Below are 12,620 nucleotides of genomic sequence, written 5' to 3'. Positions count from 1 at the left end.
ACACAATCAAGTATATTAAAATAAGAGATGTGGTATGATTTCTTATAGACAATTACCCACCAGAGACCAAATAAAGTTAAATTTAAGCAATTATAGGCCCCTGAAAGGCCAACAACAATGAGAAATAAACAATACTGTATAGTTGGCTATAAAAAAGCCCTGATATGAAAAAAGTGCAACAATTCTAGTGAGAAAACTAAAGGTCTTAATCATAACAAAACAATTTACCAAAAAGAAATAGGACCATTAAATAAATTTATAAAGCTATGAAATAATTTTTTGAGCTAACACACTACAAATATTTGATAACATATATATAGGTGAAAATGGGAATACCCTTAAAAAGGTTCTTACAACTTGTCAAACATTTCATCACCAAAAATAAAAGTCTTCTAGTCCTCAGTGATATAATACTGAAATTTCAAAACAGTTTAGACAAAAAATCTTTTAATCTCTTTAAAACAAATATACTGACAAGATTCTACTGTAACTTAATAAATCAATTACAAACACCAGTATCAAGATTCTACTGTATCTTAATAAATCAATTACAATTTTCTATTTTTTTAGTAAATATATAAAAGACTTTCATGCATGTTAGTACAGGAAGTAAAGGCTATCAAATATTTAAAATATATGCTGTTTGTAAAAAGACAGAAAGATCATGTCAATTAAGACATTTTCTAAATTAAATTCAACATAAGCACTGTTTATCAGAAATCTGTAAAAAAAAAGTTACTATATACTGTTATCTGTCACTATGAATGAGTAAAGGAAAATTTTCAAAATGTTATTTCAAGTATCTTTTAACAAGAGTGCACACGCTGAAATGTCTCGCCTTCTATACTAATCATTGATATTATGTTGATAGTCCTAAGTATAAAGCTAAGCTTTATTACAACTGTCACATAAACTTAACATTAACCAAGATAACTAAACAAAGACCAATGAACCTTGAAAATGAGGTCAAGGTCAGATGAACCATGCCAGGCAGACATGTACAGCTAACAATGCTTCTATACAACATATATAGTTGACCTATTACTTATAGTTTAAGAAAAATAGACCAAAAAACAAAAACTTAACATTGTGCAATGAACCGTGAAAATGAGGTCAAATAAAACCTGCACGACTGACATAAAGATCATAAAATATTTCCATACCCCGAATATAGTTGACCGATGGCATATAGTATTAGAAAAAAGACCAAAAACTCAAAAACTTAACTTTGACAACTGAACCATGAAAATGAGGTCAAGGTCACATGACATCTGCCCGCTAGACATGTACACCTTACAATCATTCCATACAACAAATATAGTAGACCTATTGCATATAGTATGAGAAAAACCGAACAAAACACAAAAATTTAACTATAACCACTGAACCATGAAAATGAGGTCAAGGTCAGATGACACCTGCCAGTTAGACATGTACACCTTACAGTCCTTCCATACACCGAATATACTAGCCCTATTGCTTATAGTATCTGAGATATGGACTTGACCACAAAAACTTAACCTTGTTCACTGATCCATGAAATGAGGTCGAGGTCAAGTGAAAACTGTCTGACAGACTTGAGGACCTTGCAAGATACGCAGATATCAAATATAGTTATCCTATTACTTATAATAAGAGAGAATTCAACATTACAAAAAATCTGAACTTTTTTTTCAAGTGGTCACTGAACCATGAAAATGAGGTCAAGGACATTGGACATGTGACTGACAGAAACTTCGTAACATGAGGCATCTATATACAAATTATGAAGCATCCAGGTCTTCCACCTTCTAAAATATAAAGCTTTTAAGAAGTTAGCTAACGCCGCGGCCGTCGCCGCCAGATCACTATCCCTATGTCGAGCTTTCTGCAACAAAAGTTGCAGGCTCAACAAAAATGCTATTCCATATCAGTCAGGGTCCCTGAATGATCAGTATATTAAGTCTAAACATACAGAAGATGGTATGTGGGATACTTAAAAGTATGTACCCTTTTATCATGTTTATAAAAAAACTTAACCTATCTAACCTTTTACCAACTTCTAATTTGGCTGAAGAAGAATTTGCCCCCAAGTCAAGGATCTTACCTCATTCAGTATTTGGATGCCCCCAATAATTGTACATGCACCATAAAATCAGGTCAGTCTCAACAAAATAATTATACCTTAAAATCAGGTCAGTCTCAACAAACATTTTGAATGTCAAGATGGCATCCATAAAATTTATGGAGGGTTAATTTCAGTTTCAACACTTGGAACTCTTAGTTCAATAGCTTCCTTGTGGGCAACAATCTTTTACCAGGGCAATCATGACAGGACATAAAAGCCCTGGCTAAAGTCAGAAGTATCACTTGTAGTGGGCAGCAACTCTCTACCACGGCAATCATGACAGGACATAAAAACCCAGGCTAAAGTCAGAAGTATCACTGTTGTTCAGAGCTGAGATTGCGTATGTAATGTTTACTAATGTCTTCACATATAACAAGTAATGGGATTGACTTAATTGACCTTATCGTATATTTCTGATTATTTCCCCACCTATTTACATATGTTAATCTGGACAATGTGACCTATTTAAGAGGCACTTCCCATCACCTTGTATATAGGAAACTTCAAGTGGCCTCCCAAAAAGTGACAATGGAAAGAATAAAGAAACACAATCTATAAATACTAAGGGACATATAAAGTACAGGTTACAGCTGCTCTTCACCCACACACTAGTGTTTCTTGTGTAACTCATGCTATATACTATAGTAATGCAGATGTGCAAATCACAGAATTGTCATGGTCACATTCAAGAAGATAATTAACTTATAGTAAAGGAAAGTTAATAACAAATGTTTACAAGGTTAATAAACATATTGAAAGCTGTAGATGTTTTTCAAACATGAACGATAGTAACATTTTAGAAAATATCACTTCTATTTCATACCATCTTGTTTTGTCTATTTGATGTTTAATAAGAGTCATCTAACTACAAAGTGTATTTGATAAAGATTTTCTACATAAACATGCCCATGTCATACTTTCCACACAGGCAATATATCATGCCAAATACAAGTACCTTGTTCTGAAATATATAGTAAAATTCATTCCTTAATAACAAACAAAATCGTATACTTCAAGAGAATGAAAAATCAAAAACATTTTTTTTTAACAACACTTATAATTTTTTGCCTATATCTATTTTTATGTTATAAAACCCCAGTAAAAACACCTCATTTTTAAGACTTTGCTAGTAAACTTTAATCAAAACTTTTTCCCTAATCCATGGTTAAAATACATTAATTAATGAATATCATGTTACTGTTAGTTTACAAAGTTATCTATTATATTAATTATGTAACTTTGTTATTGCATAAAATATTCACATGATTTAAACATTCCAATTATATAATATTAATAGTTTAAATCATGACTATAATGATACATTTGAATAATTAATAAAGTATATACATCATTATTGCTATTTGAGCATTTTTCCTTAGATCTTTTTTGTGATAATTTTCATATCATGCTACTCGCTTGAGATGGAAAATTGTCGCTAGAAACTAAGGAGGCATGCGGCGTTGCTAACGAAATTGACATGAATTTGACAACGTCATCATAGGTAAAATAGCGATAAACAGATTATCATTGTTCATCTTAACTCGATTGCCTTTCTCGCTTTCACCGTCCCTGCTCAAGCAAGAAATCAATCTCGTTGAGATGATCAACAATAATCTATAATTACAAGAAATTTATTGTGTTGAATACCAATAACATTAAAATTATATACATAATGAATTGTTGACACAGAGATATGTCTTTGATGTCAACAGAAAAAGACAAACAGATTGCTTCAATTCAAAGTCACTGGACCATGACCTAGGGGGCAGGGACTCATAATAGTCTTCAATCTGATATGTACTGATAGTAATGTAACTTTACACAAAATATCATTGATCTATCACAAAGCAGATCCTATCCAACTAACTTAAAACAAACCATTTAATTGAGGCAAAGTAAAGTTTTAGGACAGAAACTTTCCATTTTTTTCCATTTGAAAATAAACAGAACATTGAGAGAAGTGAAACTTAATATGTATCTTATGGTAATAAGCTGTGTGTGTAAGTTTCAAAACATTTTAAAGTTTGAGAATGGAATCAATTATAGAACGTAAGGACAGACAAACAGCATACAAGGGTATACCTTAATGCAAGTTTTACCTAGAGGAAAAGGGGTGTGGGGGTGTGTGGGGGTGGGAGGGGTAAATACTTTCTCAACACAACCAGAACCAGAAAATAAACCTGTAAAAATCAATTCTCATATCAAATTTATCAAAGTTGGATGATAACCCAGGAACTTATATACTATGGCTGTAAAGGGACATAACTCAGGAACTTATATACTATGGCTGTAAAGGGACATAACTCAGGAACTTATATACTATGACTGTAAAGGGACATAAGCTGTCAATTCATGCTCACTGATTTGACTCAAATTCTCATATTTTATTAATTACATACTAAAAAGTACATCCAAATTACAAAATATAAATAAATAAATAGAGTGCATGAATTTTCTATAATGCATCAGCATTTCCTGCATTTTATAGATTTATATGTCATCTAATTGTCCATGGAGATGTACACTGAAGACTGCCAACAATCATTTAACCCAATTAAAACATTAATACAAATAACACGAATGTGTCCCCAGTACACGGATGCTGCATCCGCACTTTCATTTTCTATGTTCAGTGGACCATGAAAATGGGATAAAATCTCTAATTTGGGATTAAAATTAGAAAGATCATATCATAGGGAACATGTTTACTAAGTTTCATGTTGATTGGATTTCAATACATCAAAAACTACCTTGACCAAAAACTTTTAACCTGAAGCGGGACAAACGGATGGACAAACAGACAGACTCACAGACCAGAAAACATAATGCCCATAAATGGGGCATAAAAAGAACAGTTTTCCAATGTTCCCTGCGCTGCACATATTTTATATTTCCAAGGGGCATAAAAACAAAAAAAATCAGTTGTCTACCATTATACAATTTGTCAGAGATATTGCTGTTATTAAGTTTCATGAAATACGGATTCAAATAAGTTGAATTATTGAATTGCAATTCAATAAAACACTGAGTTTTTCAGCTATTTTGACAACATAGAACAATACTGAATTTAAATTGCAAAATTTTATCCAGTTTAATATTGCGTTTTTAAAAATGCATGTTTATATAATTAAGGATAAAAAATCAATAACTTATATTTTTGTCAAATTCATAGCTTAAACCCTTTAAAAAAAGATCTGTAGAGATTCTAACATTCAACAACAACTTCAGGGTAACGTTTCACCATTTCAGATAATACATTTTTAGTGTAAAAAGAACAAGCTTTCCAAAAATTTAAAATTTTTCAATTTCAAATATCTATCAATGCATCAGATAAGCAATTTTTAAACAACTCATATGCAAATATGATGCTCTTACCCAAAAACCTACACAAAAAAATTCATAACAGCAAAATTAATGGAAAAGTCAAAACCAAGAAGTATAATTGTAGTTTTAACCAATGGAGAACTGGGAATAAGTGAAATAAATGATTTATTATCACACTAATTTTTAGATCGTTGACAATCCAGTTATATGTAACTTACCATCGGTCGTGTAGCCTCCTCCACCGCCACCTATTGGTAAGGTTATCCCGCCAGATTTAATCATCTCCATCAGTTTGGCATTCTCCTCTCGTAATTCCCGAATCAATTTATCTGTAGGACTTTCATTGACAGTTGCAGTAGTCTTTATAGCCTTGGCTCTGTCAGCTAAAACAATCACCTTGTTATTTATTTGTTTTTATTTTTTAGAGCATGATGACAATAAAGAGCTGCACCATGAGCCTATTACATGCCCCTAGCCCTATAGCTGGTCTTAATGCTTAAAATGACTGTTAGTACTGCTAAATGCCCCCATAAAAAAAAAAGAAGAAAAAAGGAGCTTATCTCAAGAGATATAAACAATTTACTAAAGTTTTCAGGGAAACTAGTGAATACATTTTTGAAATATCTTCAGAAGTGTTGATGCTCATGGTGCTAAGAATATATCAGACAAATTATAATAAGTTGTTTTCCAGGGTTGGTGTATCAAAATAAATACATATATTTGTACTATAAGCAAATTTTATTGCAAAAATGAAATAAATCATTAAGAATATAAGATACTAGAACACACCAGTGATATCGCGGGTCCGTGACTGAATTAAAGTTTTCTCTGCTTTCAAAATCTTTCTGTTTGAACCCGTCGACCTGGAACTTATCAATTATTGGTAATATTAATTATTTGGAAAACAAAAGGTCCTGGAATGGAGTATTTTTCAATCAACAGCATTGTCATTAATTATAAATAAAGTTGAATTCTTTGATTTTACGTCATGCCCGCTAACAAATTGAAAACTGTACCTATTACGCCTTATTTTAAGTCCAGACTTTTAGTATTCGTATTGTTATCTTAGAAAGTCTTACTGATTAAAATACTACAATAGATAGCAATTTGACAATTATTGAATTTAGTAGTGTCAACCCTGTGATTATGGCCGTGTCATGTGTATATAGCAAAATCCTTATTACACCGTTTGGTGGTGCGCCTGTCAGGTGCGGAACGCACAGATAAAATAATAGGTAACAGGTGAATATACTATTGGTATTGGTATCGGATTTGATCCGGAACTTGTTAATTATTGGCAATATTAATTATGTGGAAAACAAAAGGGTCTGGAGTGGTGTAATTTTTAATCTACACCATTGTCCTATATTAACTAAATATAAAGTTGAATTCTTTGATTTGTTGTTTTTGCCCGATGACGGCTGACAAATTGGACCTCGTTATTTTAGTATTGTTATCAGAAGATTTTAGCTTTTAATGTGAAATAAATCATAAATAAGTGTTTTTTTGTGGTAAAATTTCAGATACTAAATCTTATTTCAACCAGCAACCTACCAAATCTGAGTGTAGAAAGTGTTTCTTCATAATTAATATCAGCAGGACTCAAAGCTGCAATCTACAAAATAAGGCAAATTAATTTCTGATTAATATACCAGGACTAAGACCAATTAATTCCTGATTAATATACCAGGACTAAGACCAATTAATTTCTGATTAATATACCAGGACTAAGACCAATTAATTTCTGATTAATATACCAGGACTAAGACCAATTAATTCCTGAATTCCAGGACTAAGACCAATTAATTCCTGAATTCCAGGACTAAGACCGTTATCTCACTTGGACATTTAGATTTATTTAAAATGGAACAATTCACTTTACATGGATTTAAAAAAATCTAATGTGAACAGATTCAATCAATCTTGAATTGGTTAAAACTAAAAACAATGAACAAGGTAGTTTAGTTTGAATCCATCTAAAGTGAACCAATCTAACTTTAAGTGTGAATGCAGTCATCTATACTTCTATGATTTAATCGAAATTAATTTGTGCACAAGTATGGTGGTAAAAATACACATGGAATTCATTACATGTTCAAAATGGATGACCAACATAAAAGAGCTGATACAGGGATCAAGGATAAAACGTCCTTTTCAACAAACTGCTACATTTTGAACCTTAGGAAGCTGGGTTAATACAGATAAAGTTAACAAATTTACTGTTAAACTAATTCTAAACTCAACCCTCCCTTCCTTAGGAAGCTGGGTTAATACAGTTAAAGTTACTGTTAAACTAATTCTAAACTCAACCCTCCCTACCTTATATTAGGAAGCTGGGTTAATACAGTTAAAGTTACTGTTAAGCTAATTCTAAACTCAACCCTCCCTACCTTAGGAAGCTGGGTTAATACAGTTAAAGTTACTGTTAAACTAATTCTAAACTCAACCCTCCCTACCTTAGGAAGCTGGGTTAATACAGTTAAAGTTACTGTTAAACTAATTCTAAACTTAACCCTCCCTACCTTAGGAAGCTGGGTTAATACAGTTAAAGTTAACAAATTTATTTTTAAACTAATTCTAAACTCAACCCTCCCTACCTTATATTAGGAAGCTGGGTTAATACAGTTAAAGTTAATAAATTTATTTTTAAACTAATTCTTAACTCAACCCTCCCTACCTTATATTAGGAAGCTGGGTTAATACAGTTAAAGTTAGTAAATTTATTTTTAAACTAATTCTTAACTCAACCCTCCCTACCTTATATTAGGAAGCTGGGTTAATACAGTTAAAGTTAGTAAATTTATTTTTAAACTAATTCTTAACTCAACCCTCCCTACCTTATATTAGGAAGCTGGGTTAATACAGTTAAAGTTAATAAATTTATTTTTAAACTAATTCTTAACTCAACCCTCCCTACCTTATATTAGGAAGCTGGGTTAATACAGTTAAAGTTAGTAAATTTATTTTTAAACTAATTCTTAACTCAACCCTCCCTACCTTATATTAGGAAGCTGGGTTAATACAGTTAAAGTTAGTAAATTTATTTTTAAACTAATTCTTAACTCAACCCTCCCTACCTTATATTAGGAAGCTGGGTTAATACAGTTAAAGTTAATAAATTTATTTTTAAACTAATTCTTAACTCAACCCTCCCTACCTTAGGAAGCTGGGTTAATACAGTTAAAGTTACTGTTAAACTAATTCTTAACTCAACCCTCCCTACCTTATATTAGGAAGCTGGGTTAATACAGTTAAAGTTAATAAATTTATTTTTAAACTAATTCTTAACTCAACCCTCCCTACCTTAGGAAGCTGGGTTAATACAGTTAAAGTTACTGTTAAACTAATTCTTAACTCAACCCTCCCTACCTTAGGAAGCTGGGTTAATACAGTTAAAGTTACTGTTAAACTAATTCTTAACTCAACCCTCCCTACCTTATATTAGGAAGCTGGGTTAATACAGTTAAAGTTAATAAATTTATTTTTAAACTAATTCTTAACTCAACCCTCCCTACCTTAGGAAGCTGGGTTAATACAGTTAAAGTTACTGTTAAACTAATTCTTAACTCAACCCTCCCTACCTTATATTAGGAAGCTGGGTTAATACAGTTAAAGTTAATAAATTTATTTTTAAACTAATTCTTAACTCAACCCTCCCTACCTTAGGAAGCTGGGTTAATACAGTTAAAGTTACTGTTAAACTAATTCTTAACTCAACCCTCCCTACCTTATATTAGGAAGCTGGGTTAATACAGTTAAAGTTAATAAATTTATTTTTAAACTAATTCTTAACTCAACCCTCCCTACCTTAGGAAGCTGGGTTAATACAGTTAAAGTTACTGTTAAACTAATTCTTAACTCAACCCTCCCTACCTTAGGAAGCTGGGTTAATACAGATAAAGTCAACAAATTTATTTTTAAACTAATTCTTAACTCAACCCTCCCTACCTTAGGAAGCTGGGTTAATACAGATAAAGTCAACAAATTTATTTTTAAACTAATTCTTAACTCAACCCTCCCTACCTTAGGAAGCTGGGTTAATACAGATAAAGTCAACAAATTTATTTTTAAACTAATTCTTAACTTAACCCTCCCTACCTTAGGAAGCTGGGTTAATACAGTTAAAGTTAACAAATTTATTTTTAAACTAATTCTTAACTTAACCCTCCCTTCCTTAGGAAGCTGGGTTAATACAGATAAAGTCAACAAATTTATTTTTAAACTAATTCTTAACTTAACCCTCCCTACCTTAGGAAGCTGGGTTAATACAGTTAAAGTTAACAAATTTATTTTTAAACTAATTCTTAACTTAACCCTCCCTTCCTTAGGAAGCTGGGTTAATACAGATAAAGTCAACAAATTTATTTTTAAACTAATTCTTAACTTAACCCTCCCTACCTTAGGAAGCTGGGTTAATACAGTTAAAGTTAACAAATTTATTTTTAAACTAATTCTTTACTTAATCCTCCCTTCCTTAGGAAGCTGGGTTAATACAGTTAAAGTTACTGTTAAACTAATTCTTAACTCAACCCTCCCTACCTTAGGAAGCTGGGTTAATACAGTTTATACAGATGTAAAGTACACTGTATAGCTAACTGTAATTCAAAATGAAGTTTCAAATGTTTTCTTTTATTGCAAACATTTATTTCTATGCAGCTTTCTTGAAATTGCAATAAATAATCTCACGTTTAAGTCTATTGTTCAAAACAAAAGCAAAAATGAATGCTTACAAAAATTTATGAATTTACATTATAGAAAAATATTTATGACAACACTATAATTAATACCAATATTTGCATATTGCAGCAATGTTATTAAAACTGGTTTCTTAAACTTACCATTATAGTTTTACTGTTACCCCCAAGTGCATTCTGTAGAAGTTTAGTAAGTGTTGAATCTCTATAAGGCACTGTAAAAAAGCACAGGTAGTTATATGCAAAAGCCATTCACATCTAAATATAGATTAAGATCTTATCATCAAATTGTGCTAAAAATTAAATAAGCAAATAAAATATAACAAGAGGCTCTTAGCAGCCGGAATTGCTCACCTGTAGGTTTTTGCTTAAGTCTGTCATCAATGATTATTTTTGCTTTTCAACATATATTAATGAGCGGATTCAAATGCCCTTTAAATGTTCTTTGTATCTGTCATATTTTCTTTAAAAGCAAAAAAAACATGTTAACCTAAAAAAATGCCAAATTTCCTTAAAATCATAAGTTCAGGGGCAATTACCCAAAAGGCAGATACCAGATTTGGCTGATAATTTCAGGTTAGGCGAATACAACTTCTTGTCTGATTTGCTCTAAATGCTTTAAGTCAAAGATTGCATTTTTACTCTATGTTATAATTTTAGTCATGGCGACCATGTTTTCAGAGGAAACAGAAAATAAAACACAAATTGTTTCCTAAGAATCATTCAGCTTAAGTTTGGTTTTAATTTGGTTCAGTAGTTTCAGATGAAAAGATTTTTTAATCATTTGTACCATATTTTATGAACAAATCACTGATGAATTAAAAAAACAAAATTAATGTAAAGCAAAAAATGTATTTTTTTTCTAAAAGCACGAAAATTTAATAACTAATTTTCTATTTTTTTTCTAATTATTTGAGCATTTTTATATTAAAACTAAAGGATAGAGAAAAAAGTATACCACTGTTCGAAATGTTAAAAAAAGAAAAGAAGAAATTTAAGTAAAATATGAACTTTTTACTTTATCTCAAAAGAAGCACATGAATTAAGAAAGTGTCATTCTAATTATATATTTGATTTAACAAGGTTGAAAATAGCTTGTGTGTTCATCAAAATAAAAGAAGAATGTGTCTGAGGACAGCAATGTTCCTGCTAAGCTTGTCTACAATATGTGGGAAAAAACTGGAGTGAGAGTGCAGAAACAAACAATAAAATTGGCATTTTTGAAATAAGTTATAAAGGGGCATAACTCTAGAACGGTAGGAGAATCAATGCCCAAATTAAATAAACTGTTATCACAGAGATATGACTCGCCTATTTGTAATTTTGATAATGCAAATGTTGAAATTAAAACAGCAATAGCATGACTAAAGGAATATGGGTAAACAATCTCTTTGGGATGAGAAGTGCTAATGCTTATACAACTGAATACCAATTAATATTAGCTTATCACTAACAGTTCCCCTTGAACTGACCTAATCACAAACTAAAATATGTAAACTAAGCAAAATTTTCAGTCAATAGACAATGCCTAAGGAGGCCGAGCCAAATATTCTTCATGTAAATGTGATATGCCAATGCATATTCAACTGCATACCAAATATCATTTACCTTTCACTAGTGGTTTCCCCTAAACGGACCTAATCACAAACTAATGCAGGTACAGGTAAACTAAGTAAAGTTTCAAAGTCATTAGACCATGAATGAGGGGGCAGGGCAAAATAATCTCCATGGAAATGAGATGTGCCAATGCTTATACAACTGCATACCAAATGTCATTGACCTACCACTTGTGGTTAACTATTAACTAGACCTAATCACAAACTAATACATTGTTGACCCCACCAACACCTTTTATTCAGGAAACAGCATACCTATGTCTTGCATTTTGACTCCATCAAGGCAAGACAAAAATGGGAAGGAAAGAAGGACAGTCAATTGTAACACTAAATGCTTCCTTGGCCCAGCGGATGGGGGAATTATCTGAACTGACAAATTATTCACATCATTAAAGTCCAAGGAACAATGGATAACATTTGAGCCGTAAGTACTAACCAACCACTTTTTTGTTTCCAGTTGATTGGTCTGCTAAAGCTTTGATGACATTTCCCAGGGTGCTAAGTGACTTATTAATGGCCGATCCTTCCTTCAGTCTGTCACCTGTTGCACCAGTAGAGTCTGCTCTCTCACTGAGAAACAATAAATCATGGCATTAAACATTCATTGGTTAAACTGCAGATGTTATTACTGTATAAACAAGTCCTGATAGGTTATCAGGGTTAACTTTGTCTTACAGGTCATTAAGATTTACCTGTTTGTCTCACACATAAACTAGTACTGGGTAGTGGTCAATCTTTTTTAAAGTTATTTCTCATGTTTAACCATTTTGTCTCAAAATAGTTTTAGCAAAAATTATTTAGTTACTTAAACTGATAAAAAGAAAAAAGTTTTTTGAGTGAAAACATTTGGTTTACCCTTGTAATTCTAATTCAAGTTCT

At 31.6% G+C, this 12,620-nt stretch overlaps 1 protein-coding gene across 3 annotated transcripts in view; it reads right to left on the bottom strand.

Moving 5' to 3' along the window:
- Positions 1–12,620, bottom strand: part of LOC143066892 (kinesin-like protein KIF28) — a 94,410-nt gene that overhangs the window by 59,672 nt on the left and 22,118 nt on the right. For all 3 annotated transcript variants that reach the window (XM_076239714.1, XM_076239711.1, XM_076239713.1), the window contains 4 exons: positions 12,178–12,311; positions 10,270–10,340; positions 6,986–7,046; positions 5,650–5,814 (listed from right to left, as the gene is read on the bottom strand). In XM_076239714.1, coding sequence (XP_076095829.1) covers positions 5,650–5,814; positions 6,986–7,046; positions 10,270–10,340; positions 12,178–12,311 — 431 coding nt within the window. The remainder of the gene's footprint in view (positions 1–5,649; positions 5,815–6,985; positions 7,047–10,269; positions 10,341–12,177; positions 12,312–12,620) is intronic.

The sequence above is a fragment of the Mytilus galloprovincialis genome, chromosome 3 (assembly GCF_965363235.1).
Source record: "Mytilus galloprovincialis chromosome 3, xbMytGall1.hap1.1, whole genome shotgun sequence".
NCBI lineage: Eukaryota > Metazoa > Mollusca > Bivalvia > Mytilida > Mytilidae > Mytilus > Mytilus galloprovincialis.
This window is presented reverse-complemented; position numbering and strand designations above follow the sequence as displayed.